Source organism: Temnothorax nylanderi, unplaced genomic scaffold, assembly GCF_030848795.1.
Source record: "Temnothorax nylanderi isolate EJ_2023f unplaced genomic scaffold, tnyl_v1.0 TNYL_tig0384_pilon, whole genome shotgun sequence".
Taxonomy (NCBI): Eukaryota; Metazoa; Arthropoda; class Insecta; order Hymenoptera; family Formicidae; genus Temnothorax; species Temnothorax nylanderi.
The window spans coordinates 1-17,883 of NW_027249446.1; the positions used below are offsets into that span (position 1 = coordinate 1).

Below are 17,883 nucleotides of genomic sequence, written 5' to 3' on the forward strand. Positions count from 1 at the left end.
GAGAGAGGAGAGAGAGAGAGAGAGAGAGAGAGAGAGAGAGAGAGAGAGAGAGAGAGGAGAGAGAGAGAGAGAGAGAGAGAGAGAGAGAGAGAGAGAGAGAGAGAGATACTAGCTGGTTACCCGGGCTTCGCCCGGGAGTCGTTTTTCTTCAAACAACTTTATTTGTGTTTCAATATCCTTTATCGAAAAAAATTCCTTTATCAGTTCGGATACCGATTCCCAAAAGAATCGGTAACGAAAAATTATACACTTTATAGCACTCCTCGAGAAATTCTACCCCTGTTTCATATACAATTCTTTAAGATTCGGTAAATTAATTCCCGAAAAATTGGAAAATTTTCCGGTTCCCGGTTCCAAATAGATCGGTAACGAAAAATTATACACTTTGTGGCACTCCCCGGGAAATTCTACCCCTGTTTTATATACAATTCTTTAAAATTCGGTCAATTATTTCCCGAAAAGTTGGAAAAATTTCGGATACCGATTTCCAAAAAGATCGGTAACGAAAAACTATACACTCTATAACACTCCCCGGGAAATTCTACCCCTATTTTATATACTTTTGGTAAAAATTCGGTCAAATAGTTTAAGAGTGTATAAAGAACATACATACATACATACAGACATTTTATTTTATATATATAGATATATATAAATGTAGTAATTAAGTTATTTATGTTGAACCAGATAATAATTTATAATAATTTACCTGAGACTAATTATTTATTATTGAGAAAATTAGTAATTATTTTAATAATAAAAAATTTATGTTTACTAATTACCAATTTACTGATTCTATAAAAATTTAATTTGGGGTTATTACTCATTTCGTGAATAATTAAAAAATGAAAAATGGAAATTTTTTGATATGCGTGATAAACAATCTTTGCAACGCAGCGACGCGCACGGTTACATGGCAAACCTACACGGAGAGAATTTTCTCTTAAAATTTACCCTGAAATCATGGTAGTTATAGGACAACATGTACCACCAAGAATTTTATGCGAGCTATTCTGATTAACATCTACCAGAATAAAAAATATTAATATCTATTACATTAAAATATAAAATATGTTTGATTAATTTTACTATAATATATCTAGGAAATTTCAATAATTTTTCAAAATTTACCAATCTGCTTGGTAATTTTTATTACGTTGTTTGTAAAATGTCTTTTATATATTTTAAAAATTCCTTGGTTGCCAAGTTGTCCCAAGTTTGTAGTAAATTTAAGGGTAAAATATAACAAAAAATGCTCTCCGTGTATGAAATTATCGTCATTAAGCAAATCACCCCCGCCACCAAAAAAACGGACGAGTTTCCGGATCTGTATTCACGACCGTGGCAACGACTTGAATATTTCGTTGAGCACCGACGGCGCCAAACAGCAGTGCTGCAATTGGATATAAGTCCGTAATCGGAACTTCGGAAGGCTGTTAATAGACTAAAATAAGGTAGATGTTGGCGAATTTTTATGTTTTCCGGGCGTAACTCCGATTCGCCAATTAGCGTAAGATGCCGGGTCGACCCCGACAGGGATCCGACGTGCGGTTTGAATGAGACACTTGATTTGGGAGGAATGCACAAATATCGTTTAATTGTCAGGTTAATACAAATGCTGGTTGCCGCGCTCTCATTTGAGCACGACACTCGGCGCGCACGTGATTCGATGAGCGCTGATCACGTGATACGAAAGTGTTCGTAGAGCGCGGAGGCGATGGCAATTAAAACGCGCAATGTAGCTTGCACGCGATGAACGCACTTGAGGCGTTATACAGCAGTCGCACTTGTTCGTAACACAAGACGCGAGAATGTTCACAAAAGTCGGCTCGATCACGATGATCGAGCGCACAATGGCGAGGCACGCAGGGTGACTTATACGCGAATGTTCACTGCTCGCGGAGGCGAGAGCGAATTGCAGCACGCACGAACGGCGCGATAATTAGCGGTGCTCTGACAGAGCAGTAAACTCGGATGCACGACGGTATACGACCTCGTGAACCGGAGTACTTTTAGCTACTGACCGCGAACTCTCGTGTTTCGGGAGCTTTTCTTTGCGCGACGCGTATCGACCAATCACCTGCGTTTCCGGGATCATGCGATCACGGCATGACAGGATCGATACGTGCCGCGAGAGACTTCGCGGTGAGGGTTGACGGGGGGAGCGGCGCGAAATCCCTTCGTTCGGAGGGCGACTGACGGATGGCGTTACCGGTACGGTATTGATCCGCGATCGCGAGAAAATTACGGAACATAACCGCCCGCCGCGAATAACAATTCGCAACAATTCAATGCCGCCCGACCGGCAAAAATGATAGCTTGACCACGGCACGTTTGTACGTGGATCGCGCTGTTTTAACCGAGACGACTCGCGTGAGTCCGTCGTCGCCGGGGTGACACTCGACGATTCTTCCCAATTCCCATCTGCTGGGAGGAGCGAGAGGATTTCGCAGAAGTACTAAGCGTCCGACTCGAGCTAGATTCTGAATTTGACGCCACTTGGGGCGTTGCTGCAATGTATGCAGATAGTCATTTGACCAAAGCTTCCAAAAGCTGTCGCGCATCTGTGTAAGTAGCTGCCACCGAGTGAGACGCGTTTCCTTTTCCTCAAGCAACGAGGGGGTGGGAGCGCTTGTCAGCGCCGATCCTATCAAGAAATGACTCGGTGTCACTGAATTATAATCATCGAAATTGTCTGAACCGGGAGCGATCGGTCGCGAGTTCAAACACGCTTCGATTTTACATAGGAGCGTGCTTAGCTCCTCGAATGTCAGCGTGTGCGCCCCGATGACGCGTTTCATGTGAAACTTGACGCTGCGGACGCACGCTTCCCAAAGACCGCCGAAATGCGGCGCGGACGGAGGAATGAAGTTCCACCGAACGCCTTGGGTTGCTAGGCTACTTTGAAAATTCGAATCGCGAATGGCCTCACTCCATGTGACGGAGATTTCGCGTTGAGCGCCGTGGAAAGTCGTAGCGTTGTCCGAATACATATCACTGGGAACGCCGCGACGTGCACAAAATCGATCGAATGCAGCGATGAACGCGGGAGTCGTACAATCGCCAACCAACTCCAGATGAGTAGCTTTGACGGTCATGCAGACGAACACCGCGATGTACGCCTTTCTTGATGTGTGTCCTCGACCGGGAGTAGATCTGACCTGTATTGGTCCGGTATAATCTATCCCGCAGTGTAGGAACGCGCGAGGCGTCGACGTGACGCGACACGAGGGCAGGTCGCCCATTAACTCGTGCGCGGCTTTGGCGCTTTCACGAGCGCATCTGACACATTTATGGAGAACAGCTCGTATCGTTTGACGCGCGCGCAAGATCCAGTAGTGTTCACGAAGCAGGTGCAACGTGAATTGCGGCCCAGCGTGGAGGGCACGGATATGAGTTTCGCGTATTAGCGCGGTAACTAACGGGTGTGCAGCGAGCACGACCGGGTGTTTCTTGTCGTCCGGAAACGCAGAATTGCGGAGTCGGCCTCCGACGCGAATAAGTCCGTTTTTATCGAGAAACGGGTTTAACGGTAGCAGTTTACTGCTGTTCGAAATTCGATTTAATGACTCTAATTGAGCGTATTCCACGGGGAATAACATTTGTTGCACTTTCTTGAGCCAGAATTCGCGCGCGAGATTAATTTCTTCCGGAAGAAGTAATATCGACGCGGGTTTTGAGGTCGCATTGACGGAATTTGAGCAACTCATTTCGCGAGCGCGGCGAGCGAATCGCATTACATAAGCGGTGACGCGCACCAGCTTGTTCCACGAGGAGAATTTGTCTCCGAGCTCCCATCGTTGGCAAGGGTGCACCAGGTGCACGGAAACGTGCGCTCGCTCTTCCGGTAGCGATTCTTGCAAATTTGATTGAGGCTCGGAGGGCCATTGATCTGCCGATAATTTGAGTCAGGCCCTTGAGTCAGGCCCTGTCCACCATAGAGATTGCTGAATCAGATTTTCCGGTTTGACGCCCCGCGAAACGAGATCGGCAGGGTTTTGCTGTGATGGCACGTGATGCCATTCGACGTTTGGCAGGAGGGTCTGAACCTCATGCACCCGATTCGCGACGAACATTTTCCAACGTGAGGGTGGTTGCGAGAGCCAGGCTTTAGTGACCTTTGAATCTGTCCAACAATGGTAGATCTGAATAGTAATCGTGAGCGCGGATCGCACGGCGGCGATAGACCGCGCGAGCAGAACGGCGGCGAGCAACTCTAAGCGAGGAATACTCATGGGCTTGAGCGGTGCTACTTTCGACTTCGATAGAAGTAGCGTAATCTCGACTGTTCCGTCAAGATGCGTAACTTTTAAATAAACAACCGCTCCGTATGCGGAGGCGGAGGCGTCGGCAAACCCATGAATCTCCGCGGTGAGTGTATCGGAACCGTAACCGGTCCAACGCGGAATGACGATTTGTCGCAGTATAGGTAATCGAGTATAGTAATCTCTCCACTTACGGAGAAGATCATCAGGGATTACATCGTCCCATTTACAGCGAAGAAGCCAGAGCTGCTGCATCATGATTTTTGCGGTGATGACCACTGGGGCCATCCACCCAAGAGGATCAAAAATTTGAGCGATTGTCGAAAGAATTGAGCGCTTCGTGTCGGGAACCGACTCTGCAAGCGTGACGTCAAATTGAAAGACGTCCGTGTGAGGATGCCACTTGATACCCAGTATCTTGAGACGCTCGTCAGATTCGAGCGTTTTTGCGGAGGCAAGGCCATGATCCTGCGGATCGATGCCTTCGAGCAATACGGGATTGTTACTCGCCCATTTTCGGAGGTGAAATCCTGCTCGTTTCAAGAGAGAAATCAGTTGATCTCGCGTCTGAAGCGCGAGCGGTATGTCATCGGCGCCAAACACAGCGTCGTCGACGTACGTGTGAAGCCGTAATACCGGAACTGCCAAAGGGAAATCAGCGCCTTCGTCTTCGGCAACTTGCTCGACCACGCGAAGAGCGACGTTTGGCGTGTTTGCATTACCGTAAGTGACGGTGAGCAATAAATATGCTATTAAGGGCCCGTTTGGCGCGGGTCGCCATAAGATCCTTTGATAATTTACATCGCTTTTGTGGACAAGAATCTGGCGATACATTTTTGCGATGTCGGCGGTGAAGACGAACCGAAATTGACGCCATCGCAAGAAAATGAAAGATAATTCGGGTTGTAATTTACGGCCGATCATTAGATGGTCGTTCAACGAGAGACCATTGGAGGCGGGTTGAGAGGCGTTGAAGACGACGCGCAAACGAGTTGTTGCGCTATGCTCGCGGACAACTGCATGATGCGGTATATACACTACTTGACCATCAGGGGGGTCATCGAGAGGTGCCTTGGTCATGTGGCCAAGACGTTCATATTCCGCCAAGAAGTCGTGGTATTCCTTCGCAAGGTCGGGATTCGACCTTAACCGTGACTCGAGACGCGAATACAACGCGATTGCAGACTTTTTTGAGTCACCAATGTCGATAGGGGGCCCCGATTTGAACGGCAGCCGCACTATATATTGCCCGTTGGGGGCACGAGAATGTGTAGACACGAAGTGTTCTTCGCATTGACTCTCTTCCGGTGAGAGATGAGTTTGCTGAGGAAGTTCTTCGACCTCCCAGAACCGTTTCAGCTGATCGGAGATTTCCGACAACACCGTGCAGTGGTGCGTTTGAATGCGAGTCGGCCGTGACTGCGACGGCATAGGCATTGGTCCAGACAGGAACCATCCAAAAATCGATTTTTGAGCGACGGGCTCATGAGGGGCGCGATTACGGACCTCCGACAGTAAAATCGCGCCATACAAATCAGCACCGATAATGACGTCAATCGGCGCCGCGCTAGTCGGATCGTTATCAGCTAGCGTAAGTTCGCGAATGTACGACAGTTTCGTTATATCCGGAACGCGTTGCGGAATGTAAGTCGTGAGCGACTTGAGAACTAGAGCGGAAACGGAGGGCGCCGGGCCCGTGCCGTCACGCGCTGACACATGAACTTTAGCTGCGCTGCGTGCGGTGGCAGCGGTCTCGCCGATCCCAGTGATAGATACGGAGACGCGCGTACGCGGGAGACGCAGTCGCTGAGCTAAACGTTCGGTGATCAAAGTAGTGACCGAACCTTGATCCAATAACGCGCGGACTATACTATGTCGACCGTTGAGCCCGCTCACCTTGATCCAGGCCGTAGCTAATAAAATATTTGATTTTGAAAAGCTAGTGTGAGATAATAAATGCGAAGTTACTTCGTCAGTTGAGTCTGTTTTCGTTTCTGTAGATGAAGGTGAGCTCTCACTTGTCGAACTACCATTACTATTTACATCGGTCGTGTGAAGCAACGTATGGTGCTTCTGCTGACACTGACGGCACGTGTTTTTGCTTGAACACGCATCGCGAGTGTGCCGTGTACTCAAGCAATTGTAGCAACAATGATATTTCTTCGCGAGATCACGCCGTTGAGCGACGCTCTTATTGTGAAAGTCCGGACACGCGGACAAGAAGTGCGTCTTTTGACACATGGGACATTTGGTCGAACTTGCGTTCGCTGCGTGACTCTGAACAGAGGAATTTTGTTTATTGCCCTTGACTTGAGACGAAGCCGGGAGAACATTCTCGAGCGCACGTATTCGTGATAGAAGAAATTTATCAAGTCGATCGTATGTAGGATACTCTGACGTATCGCCAAGTTGCAATTCCCAGGCCTTTCGTGTGAATTTATCCAGCCTTTGAACGAGCAAATAAACCAAAATGTCGTCCCATGCCTCAACAGACCGACCGAGGTTTTTTAATGACTGTATTGCTATGTTCGCTTTATTGCGCAACGCGGTGAGAGCCACTGCGGCATCAGAAGTCGCTTGGGGAAGCGTGTGCAGAGCGTGTATGTGATCATGTACTAAGCGACGGCGATTTTCATATCGCGTTATTAGCAAACTCCAAGCTATCTTAAAATTCGCGTCAGTTAATGCCAGATTGCGTATGGCATCGCTGGCTTCACCCTTCACGCAAGAGTGCAGATATTGCAAGCGATTAACGTCTAACAATTCGCGATTATCAATGATTAAGGCTGTGAATTGATCTCAAAACGCTTCCCACTCGCGAAGCTCCCCCGAGAATTTAGGAAGGCTTATACGCGGCAGGTGCGAAAGAGAAAACGCGGACTGATCCGTGCGCATCGTCGATGCGGCAAATGACTGGTTGTGACTCACGACTGGCTCCAACTCCTCCAGGCTCTCCGACATGTAGTCCAAGGCGGCCTGGCAGGCGTTGTTCGCTGTTTCATAGTGGTTGTCTTTGAAGTACGCTAGCGATGCTTGAACGTCCTCGTTAATGGTCCTGGCCACCGATGCGTGTCCGTTCACGAATTGCTGCCACGTTTCCTTGAGAAACGCAATTCTCGAGCGGATTTTCGCAGGTGTCAGGTTGGCTTTCCCAATCTTCTTAAAGTTTTCGAGATAGCGCTCGATTTGTCGCTGGAGTTGCAGCTGGCCTCCCAAGTGTTCGGCCATCTCGTACGAGATAGATTTGTTTGTTGTCTGTTAATTTGTGAATGGCACAGTAGCACGCCGATCCGGCTCGAAGGACCAGAAATTATGTTGGCGAATTTTTATGTTTTCCGGGCGTAACTCCGATTCGCCAATTAGCGTAAGATGCCGGGTCGACCCCGACAGGGATCCGACGTGCGGTTTGAATGAGACACTTGATTTGGGAGGAATGCACAAATATCGTTTAATTGTCAGGTTAATACAAATGCTGGTTGCCGCGCTCTCATTTGAGCACGACACTCGGCGCGCACGTGATTCGATGAGCGCTGATCACGTGATACGAAAGTGTTCGTAGAGCGCGGAGGCGATGGCAATTAAAACGCGCAATGTAGCTTGCACGCGATGAACGCACTTGAGGCGTTATACAGCAGTCGCACTTGTTCGTAACACAAGACGCGAGAATGTTCACAAAAGTCGGCTCGATCACGATGATCGAGCGCACAATGGCGAGGCACGCAGGGTGACTTACACGCGAATGTTCACTGCTCGCGGAGGCGAGAGCGAATTGCAGCACGCACGGACGGCACGATAATTAGCGGTGCTCTGACAGAGCAGTAAACTCGGATGCACGACGGTATACGACCTCGTGAACCGGAGTACTTTTAGCTACTGACCGCGAACTCTCGTGTTTCGGGAGCTTTCCTTTGCGCGACGCGTATCGACCAATCACCTGCGTTTCCGGGATCATGCGATCACGGCATGACAGGATCGATACGTGCCGCGAGAGACTTCGCGGTGAGGGTTGACGGGGGGAGCGGCGCGAAATCCCTTCGTTCGGAGGGCGACTGACGGATGGCGTTACCGGTACGGTATTGATCCGCGATCGCGAGAAAATTACGGAACAGTAGAGAATAACGTAAGTTGCAAAAGGCTATATATTTTTCAGTCTTTTACGTCTTACGTTTTTCTATGTATGGTTTACTTTATGTCCACGCTACGACAGACGTCTCGTTCTTTGTCATCAGCCGAACGCTGTCCTTGCGGCAACCCAATGCAAAATATTAAACATGTAATATTTAATTGCGGATTGTACTGTAGTAAAGCCTCTTATTTAGTCAAATACATTGAGGAAACCTCTCCTCAATCTCCAAGAGATATTCTTCCATTTTTAAATAATCCCCCTCATCAATTCATCCGTCTTCTCCTCGCAACTTGCAAGTCTATGGATCTCTCCCCCCTTAGAAAGAGCCGAAGAGTTTAATTGGAGGATCATGTTAATCGGAGACGATGAATCGGCCCATATCTGCAGTGAGGAAATAATAATCAATATCGAGTCGAAATCGGTTTATTCTGAGTCGAAAAGTCATCGAAAGTTGTGCCATAAATCAATCGAAATCGATGAATATTTCAATTACTTTTCGATATACGTTTTCGACGTCAATTAGACGTCGATTCGATGGGTCATTTCTCGCTGGGTTATATGTATCCATACATGAGTGCATATATGATCTATTGTTCATATCTAGTTATATTTGGAATTATATATGCCCATATATAATGATATGTGGACCCATATATAATCTTCCCACTCGGCATGTAATATTTCAGAGGCATTTCTGCAAAATTCCATTTGAAATATTACATCTTTCATTAATATTTCAGAAATTTTTCACGACCGTTTCTACATTATTTCGGCAATGTTTCGATGTCCGCAATTATTTCAAATGCGACCATGCTGAAAGATTTCGGCAGTGTTATGAAGTATTTCTCAAATATATCTACGAAATATTGCGGAAACACTTCAGAGATGTTTCAAATACATTTTACACTGAGAAAAATGTTTTGTATTAGCAAACAAAATTTTCTTACTGACGCAAAAACTATTTGTTGATATGTGAAAAATAAAATATTTTATTACCGGAACAAAAAAAAATATATAAGCCGTATATGTGCGTATAGCCGTCGCGCGTTTGTCCGAAGAAATCCGCTCTCTCAACCGGTCACCCATCCAAGTAGTATACCGGCGCCTTGTCGCTTGACATCGATGATCGAACAGGGTAGTGGTGATCCTCTGACTCTGACGCTTCTTTCTTTCTTATACTTGCTTATTTTGGTAAGCATAAAGCTATCGCATAACAATATTAACAATACAGATATACGAATAAATCTTTTTTGCCAGTCAGCGTCGAATATTATTTTATATTAAATATTATTAAATATTTTATATTTTATATTAAAAATGCCATATGACAAAATTTGGAATATCAGAAAATTCTTAATAAAAGAGAAAAAATGCAATAATTATATAATAATAAATTTAATTTTTTATAAGTTCTAAAGTCTGTCAGCAACTTTTCGGAAATATTACAAATGCAATGTTGTATGTGAAACATTCAAAAATATAACGCGTGCAATGCAAACGTAATAATAGTTTTATCATGTATCAGAAATGTTTCTAAACCATTGCATCTGCAATATTTCTCCCGCAATATTGTAGAAAATTCACTGCCTGCAATTCAATTTTTCATTACCGACGCAATCTTTCGGAGATTTTTCACAGGTATTTTAGATGCGGTGTTGCGTTTGATATGTTACAGAAATATTATTCGTGCAAAGTAAACGTAATAGTGCTTTTGTAGTGCTTTGGAAATGTTTCTGAAATATTGCATCTGCTACATTTTTTTGCAATATTACAGAAACTTATAAATATTGTAAACAACTTTCTGAAAGATTTCAGACATATTGTTAATGCAATACTGCAAAAAACATGGTGCAGGTACATTTTTGAAATATTTTAGATGCATAGTTGCAAGTGAGATGTTAATGAAGTGTTTCTGCATTGTTTCCGAATATTTCAATATTTCAGCAACATAACATGCCGAGTGGGTTATATAGAGCACCAAATTTCATATATAATCACATTATAATTATATATATTTATATATAATTATATATAATCTTTTTTTCCCGGGCAGGCAAAACTATACAGCAAACAGGCAGGCCTTTCGTGCTAGCACCGGGTCGTTGTGTGTGAGTGCCGTCTCAATTTTATTCTCAAAAGATGAGTTTCGGACTTGTGGCTCCGAGGACTCGTCGTTATGAACTGATCCAAAAGTGAGTCTCGGACTTGTGGTCCCGAGGACTCGTCTATCAGGACTGATTTCCGGAGCGATCCTGCAAGCGTGGTCGCGAGCGAGTAATCGGCTCCTCGTTATCGCTACCGTCGGCGATGAGCGATAGCAGCACCGATTGGTGAGTCACGCGTAGGCATATCAATCGAAGCTATCGATCGCGATCTGCCGACATTTCGCGCGACAATAAATGTACAAGACGAACTTATCAACTAATGATTACTAACTATTTACAAAGCAGTACCAAACATTCGATATTTTACAAAAATTTACTATTTTTATGTAATCGATTATTTAAATTCTGATTTACTTTTTTGATGTTCTTTTATTCATACTGTTTCGATATCTATACACGTTGCGAAATGTGCAAAATATGTAATAGAGAAATATTAAATAAAACCTTAAGCAGCATTCATAAATATATATTTACTACTTTCTTTATAATCCATATAATTAGAATTTTGCATGATTAGTAGTATATAATTATTATTATAACTAATTATAATAATTATATAACTAACAATAATAATAAGCGGTACAATAATGTTTCTACTTAAAATAGTTGCGATTAAAATCATGTTAGTTACTTAGTTAGAATAAGTCGTTGAACACTCCAATTTCACCGTCTAGTATCTACTCGAACAAAAATGCACATTAATGGAATGTGTTTGACAGACATTTTAAAGAATTTATTCGTTTATATTGAATTATAAAGCTATAATTATGTAATTATATTGCCATATAATATCTTTTCACAATGTGCATCTTAAAATTTTCTAATTATGAGTGATTAATCAATGTCACAAAATAAAATTAACAATTTGTTTTCAAAAATAAGGATATAGTGTTTTTATCGCATAATGTGATCCACAGTCCAATCTTACATATATCATTTTCAATTGATAATTAATCAATGCCAATGATCCAGATTAACAATTAATGCTTTTCTCTCGTAATTATTTTTAAGACGGTCTTTGGACTGAGCGATTAACGATGAGGCATTAAGCGTTATATATTATATCATTATGCATTATTTAATGATTTAATTATATTGTTCAGGTAGTACATAAGAAATATCATCCCACGGATGGCGGTAAAGACCCTGCTTTAACCTTTTCTGATCCATGTAATGACCTAAAAGGACAAAAAGTTTGTTGAATTAATTGATTACACTTATATTGTTTCTTTACGTAATGTGTACAATAAAATGCATGTTAAGACACATAAATTTATATACGTATAACCATACCGATGAATCCTATACTTCGACCGAGGACGAACAAACTATTTATGGCACCTATTTCAATATATTCTTGCGCCTCTTCTCTCGTAAAACTACCACTGTTTCGCAGCATATCAACGAAAGAACAAGCAATAATACCATCCACATTAAGAATTAAATTAGGCTTTTTGCTGGTCGTTATTTTTTCAACTTCTAGAGCATATTCGACCAAAGGTTTTGCTGGAAAATTCTCCAACACAAATTCCTTGATAAGTTTTACACGCATATCTGGATTGTTGATTGACTTAACACGGTGGCCAATACCCATGATCAGTTCGCCCTTCTTACGTGTATTATTTACAAATTCTTGCGGATGTAAACCGGTATCGTATGCCTCGGAAAACATACGAGCTGCACCATCTAAGGCACCACCGAAACGGTCTCCCTGCGGATTAATGGATAATTGAAGTATTGAAAAAACATATTGTTTGCTAAGATTTAATTTTTTGCTTACAATTGTCAGAAGTCCTGAAACGAGAGAGCTAACCAAGTCTTTTCCAGCACGTGCGCAGACGATAGTATTGTGAGCTCCGGAAACAGCCGGGCCGTGATCAGCCGTGAGCATCAGCGACATTTCAAGAAATTTACAATAAGTTAGAGGTAAGCAACGTTGAAACCACAAAAGTGAGACAACGCCACCGATACCCACATTTTGCTTCAGAACCTCAGTTACAGGCATACCTGCATATAATAATTCCTGCCCACGTTCATCACAAATTGATGTCATAAATGATGCAGGTTTGCGTATTAAACCAAGTTCCTGTTTGTACAATATAAAATATTATAATTTAGTCTCCAATTATGTTAATAAATAGCAATTACATGCAAAAATAAGTCAACGCTTATTTTGTTGCACGCACGCACGCGCACTTATACATATATGTATTTGTACATATAAGCGCGCGCGTGCACACACACGCGCATATAAGTGCGCGTGTATACGTCTATATAGTCAAGTATGTAATGTGATTATCTTATACAATGTACAAATAAATTATATTATATTAAGATTAAATAATTTCGAGCAGAAATGTTTTGCGTTTATCTATTTTTGTTAAAAAGATATTCAATTGTGTTATATTTCGCTGACATGTAATTTACAATATATATTACTTTTATATCACTGTTACGATTTTCCTTCTTAATAGTGAAAATAGGCTACAGCAGATCAATAGATAAACAAAACTCACTCTGGCCCATCCATAATCCATTGGTACTGTTGGCACAGGAACTTCGGGTTCCGGCACTATTGTGCCATCCTTTACCAATTGTTCATAAACATTTTGTATAAGATCACCAAGATTATCGAAACTGTTTGGGACATATGCACCAGCAGCCTTCAACGCTGCATTTTTCGCAGAAGCCGTTTCAAGATTGGAGTTTGCGATCGAGCCAGCATGACCAAATTGCACCTCAGAATTGAACATACTGGCGCAGGTACCAATGCACCAAGCTATCAATGGCTTTGTTATTCTGTCTGTTTTTAATGCTTCGCATACTTCATATTCTTCGACACCACCGACTTCTCCGAGCAATACGATTAGTTTCGCATCGGGATTTTTTTGATAACGCATTATGTGATCCATAAAAGTAGTTCCTGGATAACGATCTCCACCGATGGCTACACCCTCTAATACGCCGTTAGAAGCTTTGGAGATTATATTATTTAATTCGTTTGACATGCCACCGGAACGAGAAACGTAAGCGACACTGAAAATAATGTTATCGTTGATCAGCCGATTGATTTTGTTAACTGTCTCATCACATTTAAAAATCCGAATTATATTACCTGCCAGGTCTATATAATTTGCTGTGCAAAATATTATCCATCATTCCGCCGGTATTACCGATTTTAAAACAACCTGGCTTTACACCTCCCACAGTTGCCGGTCCAATTATAGTCACATTCCTCAGTTGCGCCGATAGAATCAATTTTCTAGTCATATTTTCAGGTATACCTTCCGCAATTATGGCAATCGTTCTGATTTGCGGAAATTGTAGCGTTTCCATAGTGCTTTCGTAAGCAGATCTTAGAGAGGCAAACGTAATCATTACGTCTGCGTCCTTATGTTTAGCCATAGCATCCTTCATTTGTTTATAAACAGGAATAAGAACCTATTTACAAGAAATAAAACTAATATTTATTTTGATAATAACTTGGTAATAATATTACCAATATTTAATTATTATAATATGCTAAAATTTACGAATATGCTTTTTAATATCACCAAGATGTTTTCGACTTTTTTCTTTATTTAAAACTCACCTCTTTATGACCCCAGTAAAACTTTTGTTTGTGATCACCAGTGAAAGGATAAACAATAGCAGCGACGGATGGTTCGGATCTTCGACAAACAAAATCAAAATCCAGCATACTCTGGACCGCTCTTGTTTGCATACCCCAAATAATAGATCTCGTTTTATTGCTGAAAAGTTGTCTACCGTCGTTACTTGAATCTACTGCATCTGTAGTTTTCAAATTAGACTGCTCCGATGACGAATGTACGTTATTCTTGGACGGTGTGCACGGTGGTCCGACATCTTGTCCGGAAGGTAAGAGAAAATTCGCGGTTGAAAATTCTTGAGCTTCTGGATCGGGAATTGGTTTCGTTCCTAGTGCCATAGCACATATAGCTGTCATATGTGTTTCGGGACCAAATACATGAACGGGAATTCCTAAACGTCTACCAACTTCCCGTATAATCCTATTAAAAAATAATATTATTTTAAATATTATATACACAAATATTAATAAAAGTAAGAAATTTTCCTCCTTTACCTTAAGCCCTCTTGATAATTAGGTCCAGCTCTTCTTACAAAAATTCTTATATCATATTCCACTAGCTTAGATTGATATTCTTGAAGAGCTTTAACAATGCCTTTAAATGTCGCAGCTACATTTGTAAAATTGGCAATTCCTCCTCCTATAATAAGTACTTTCCCATCAGGACGCTTTGCTTTTGTCATCAAACTCAATATAGTTTTTGCATATTCGTAAGTTTGTTGTTCACTAGGAGCGCCAGAGTATTCACCATAATTGGCCAATTCACCAGCTGCTCCCAAGTCGCAGATTGTATCTGAATATATCACTGATGCACCTATAAAAATTAATTCAATATGGTATTCGGGTACAAAACAAAGAAATTGTTTGATGTAAAAAAACGAAATTGTAAAAGAGTAAATGCAAGTTATTTTATATATGACCGCGTCTACCAACCACCGCCAGCAACCATAGTCCAAATGCGACCGTCTGGATTAAGAATCGTCAGCTTTAAACTGGCGCCAGATTTAGCATCCAAATCAGCTATATAGGCTTCCTCCGGATAAGCATCTCTTCCAAATGGCGGTGGATAATCGATCTCTCCCCAATCTGGTTTACATATGAAATCCGCCGTAGTATCTAATTTGGCTGCGAGGTCGAGAACATAAATTGCGGTATCCGTTATCACTAATGGATTGATTTCCAAGTACGTGAAATATAAATGAACGTAGAGCTTATAAAGAGATTCTATGAATTCAGCAATGACCCTAAAATAAAAAGAAGAGTAGAAACAAAAAGCTATAACATTTATAATATCATTTAAGATGATTTAACATTATTACATTTTTTTATCGTCCATCACATTAATCAAAAGTCTATCAATCAGTGTAGATCGATCAGGCATCTCGCCACCAACCGGTATATCTAATTTCAAAGCTTTAGCATCGACATCTCCGATATCGATACCACCTTGATGATGAAATAATATTGTATCAGCTGTACGATGAGAATAGATACAGACATAAGCTTCCTCCCCCTATAACATAAATATAAAGATGTATTATATATTATATGTATTTAATACATAATAATCCTGTACTGTCACACATCTTATAAGCACGATTTCTCGATTTCTAAAAATCGACACCTGTAAAACGCTATATGTAATGTGTCTAACAAAGTTCTGAAACTGATTCTATATTATGAAAATACGGGCAACTACGAGCATTACTTATTCGTAAATTATTTAAAATTTTTACTACTATAACTGCCAACCTTTGTATCCAATTTGCACGATCCATTAATATAGTCTGAGCTGCTAATATATACATAATAGAAATTGAAAAATTTTTGTTGCTTGTCATTGATTGAGAAATGAATCGTGCTGTTAAAGTTTTACATTAAACTTAATCAGCTACTGAAACGATAAAAGTGTCCAAACAAGCTATGACCATCGAAAGTGCGATAGATAAAGTCAAAGGTCAAAAGAATATCGATTGGGTTTTTTGATTGGAAAGGCTTAGTTATCAAATACCTAACCGCAAAATCAAATGGTAAATTTTATTTAAAAGTAATGAAGCTTTTTCTCTTTAATTGTATTATTCGAATCTGACCAGAATTGGCAAACTCCAGTGATTTTTTTACTACTCTATATGTGCTCACACACATTTTTTTCAGCTGTTAAATATACTTATCAACTAATGACTATATTGCATTATTCTTTCTTTTCATTTAATTCGTTATTATAATAATAATTATTAGACTTCTATTTCCCAACAAACATGCATCAATAATCGCTTAGAAGATCACTTTTTGACAATGACAAAAAGACATTGAAAGATTTTTAATGAAGGAAATTTAGCACCTCTGTCAAATCATTTTTATATAGCGATCATTGTTGAATATTGTATTACACTATATCGATAGATAAAATGATTATGTTGAATTATAAATAAAGTAAAATCTTTTACTCGAACTATTGTTTTAATAAGGTAGTTTTAGAACTTTTTGGACGCATTGTATATAAAAAAATAATAAAGCAAACCTTACCGATTTGTGCGGTATAAACGGTTCAATTATAAATGTTTTTAATTTTCCGACTGTCTTGCCAATGCGTTGCTCTTTGTTCATGTGCTGGTCAATCCACTTTTGTACTGTACTTAAATCTGCATTTACTTTAATTAATCCGAGTTTTCCTCGTCGCTTGATTAATTGATCCGGTTTAACAACTAATCTTTCTGTTTTGAGCCATGGATGTTCGTTGACGATATCGATCCAGTTTGTGTTTTCCGTAATAAGTACAAATCTACATTTTGCTGCCTTTGTTCCAACAGGAAGCTTACGATTGATCAAATCCTTCCCAGTTGCTTCTCGAATTGCCTTCGCTGCCATTGTTTAGAAATTTCTGTCAACAAATCAATAAACAAATCGGATTTTTGGGATAACATTATTCATTCTATTTTGCTGTGCTATTTTTATATTCGTTTTGCTAGGAAAAGATTCATCTCCTTCACGATGAGTTAATTATTGATAAAATTATTATTTATAACTCAAATTTTTTTCTAAAATAATATGAGCTTTTAGGAACAATTATAATTTTAAAAAAATAGTTTATAAACAGTATTTCGATCATATTACTTTATTCGTTCGTTATTTTAACTATATCACATGATTAATTACTGATGAGATTAATAGTTTTTTTTATATCAATAAATATTTTTGCAGTTTGTGAAAATAAAAAGAAAAATACAATATTAAATTGGTAAAAAAATATAGACAAAATTTAGATATGAAAAGTTTATATTGTAAACTGATGAGAAATATGGTTATTAACAAGATTTTCAGAGCACAATTTACACGAAACTTTCGAACAGTGTGGTTTTGTTATTTTCATATAGTATCATTTATTCATATAACATTATTGTCAGTGTTGGCATTAAAATTTTTAGGATGAATGAATATTAATGTTCACAAACCTTCAAAAATGTTTGACTTAACGTGGATGTCACAGTTCTTACCGTCACTTGCGGCAGTTAACTGAACGTTCAATGTGACACTACAGCAATATGTAACATTGTCCCGTCTCCACGCGATATCACGAGATATCGTATGATTCTACGAAGATTTTTTTATGCAATGTCATTTTATCTCTTTTTCTCACTCCCCATTTCACATGTATACGTATGCATGTATATATCAACGGACACACACTACTTACGAGGCATAAAAAGAAAATGCATC

General features: G+C 40.6%; 3 protein-coding genes across 4 annotated transcripts in view; all 3 read right to left on the bottom strand.

Annotated features, from left to right (window-relative positions):
• Positions 1 to 2,288: 2,288 nt before the first annotated feature.
• LOC139782036 (uncharacterized) lies at positions 2,289 to 3,710 on the bottom strand. Its single transcript, XM_071720940.1, has one exon. The coding sequence runs from the start codon at positions 3,708 to 3,710 to the stop codon at positions 2,289 to 2,291; it is 1,422 nt and encodes a 473-aa protein (XP_071577041.1).
• A 198-nt stretch (positions 3,711 to 3,908) lies between these two features.
• Positions 3,909 to 7,493, bottom strand: LOC139782037 (uncharacterized). The gene is made up of 2 exons (XM_071720941.1): positions 7,194 to 7,493; positions 3,909 to 6,983 (listed from the first exon to the last, which is right to left on the bottom strand). Exons 1-2 carry the CDS (start codon positions 7,491 to 7,493, stop codon positions 3,909 to 3,911), a joined length of 3,375 nt encoding a protein of 1,124 aa, XP_071577042.1.
• Positions 7,494 to 11,006: 3,513 nt separating this feature from the next.
• The window catches only part of Atpcl (ATP-citrate synthase), a 43,351-nt gene continuing 36,474 nt past the window's right edge, over positions 11,007 to 17,883 (bottom strand). Inside the window, exons 1-11 of one of the 2 annotated variants that reach the window (XM_071720945.1) lie at positions 17,619 to 17,769; positions 16,693 to 17,047; positions 15,486 to 15,679; positions 15,100 to 15,410; positions 14,662 to 14,980; positions 14,149 to 14,587; positions 13,672 to 13,997; positions 13,073 to 13,592; positions 12,337 to 12,642; positions 11,850 to 12,267; positions 11,007 to 11,734 (exon numbers count right to left, since the gene is read on the bottom strand). In XM_071720945.1, coding sequence (XP_071577046.1) covers positions 11,643 to 11,734; positions 11,850 to 12,267; positions 12,337 to 12,642; positions 13,073 to 13,592; positions 13,672 to 13,997; positions 14,149 to 14,587; positions 14,662 to 14,980; positions 15,100 to 15,410; positions 15,486 to 15,679; positions 16,693 to 17,034 — 3,267 coding nt within the window. In that variant the 5' untranslated portion in view covers positions 17,035 to 17,047; positions 17,619 to 17,769 and the 3' untranslated portion in view covers positions 11,007 to 11,642. Of the gene's footprint in view, positions 11,735 to 11,849; positions 12,268 to 12,336; positions 12,643 to 13,072; positions 13,593 to 13,671; positions 13,998 to 14,148; positions 14,588 to 14,661; positions 14,981 to 15,099; positions 15,411 to 15,485; positions 15,680 to 16,692; positions 17,048 to 17,618; positions 17,770 to 17,883 lie in introns of those variants that run through there. The other variant, XM_071720946.1, reaches the window with a different exon arrangement.

Excerpts from the sequence above, each read along its gene's own strand:
- LOC139782036 (XM_071720940.1), bottom strand. The coding sequence starts at position 3,710 with ATGAGTTGCTCAAATTCCGTCAATGCGACCTCAAAACCCGCGTCGATA.
- LOC139782037 (XM_071720941.1), bottom strand. The coding sequence starts at position 7,493 with ATGGCCGAACACTTGGGAGGCCAGCTGCAACTCCAGCGACAAATCGAG. Across the intron at positions 6,984-7,193 it reads TGGAGGAGTTGGAGCCAGTC|GGTGAAGCCAGCGATGCCAT; the intron begins GTGAGTCACAAC and ends TCTTGCGTGAAG.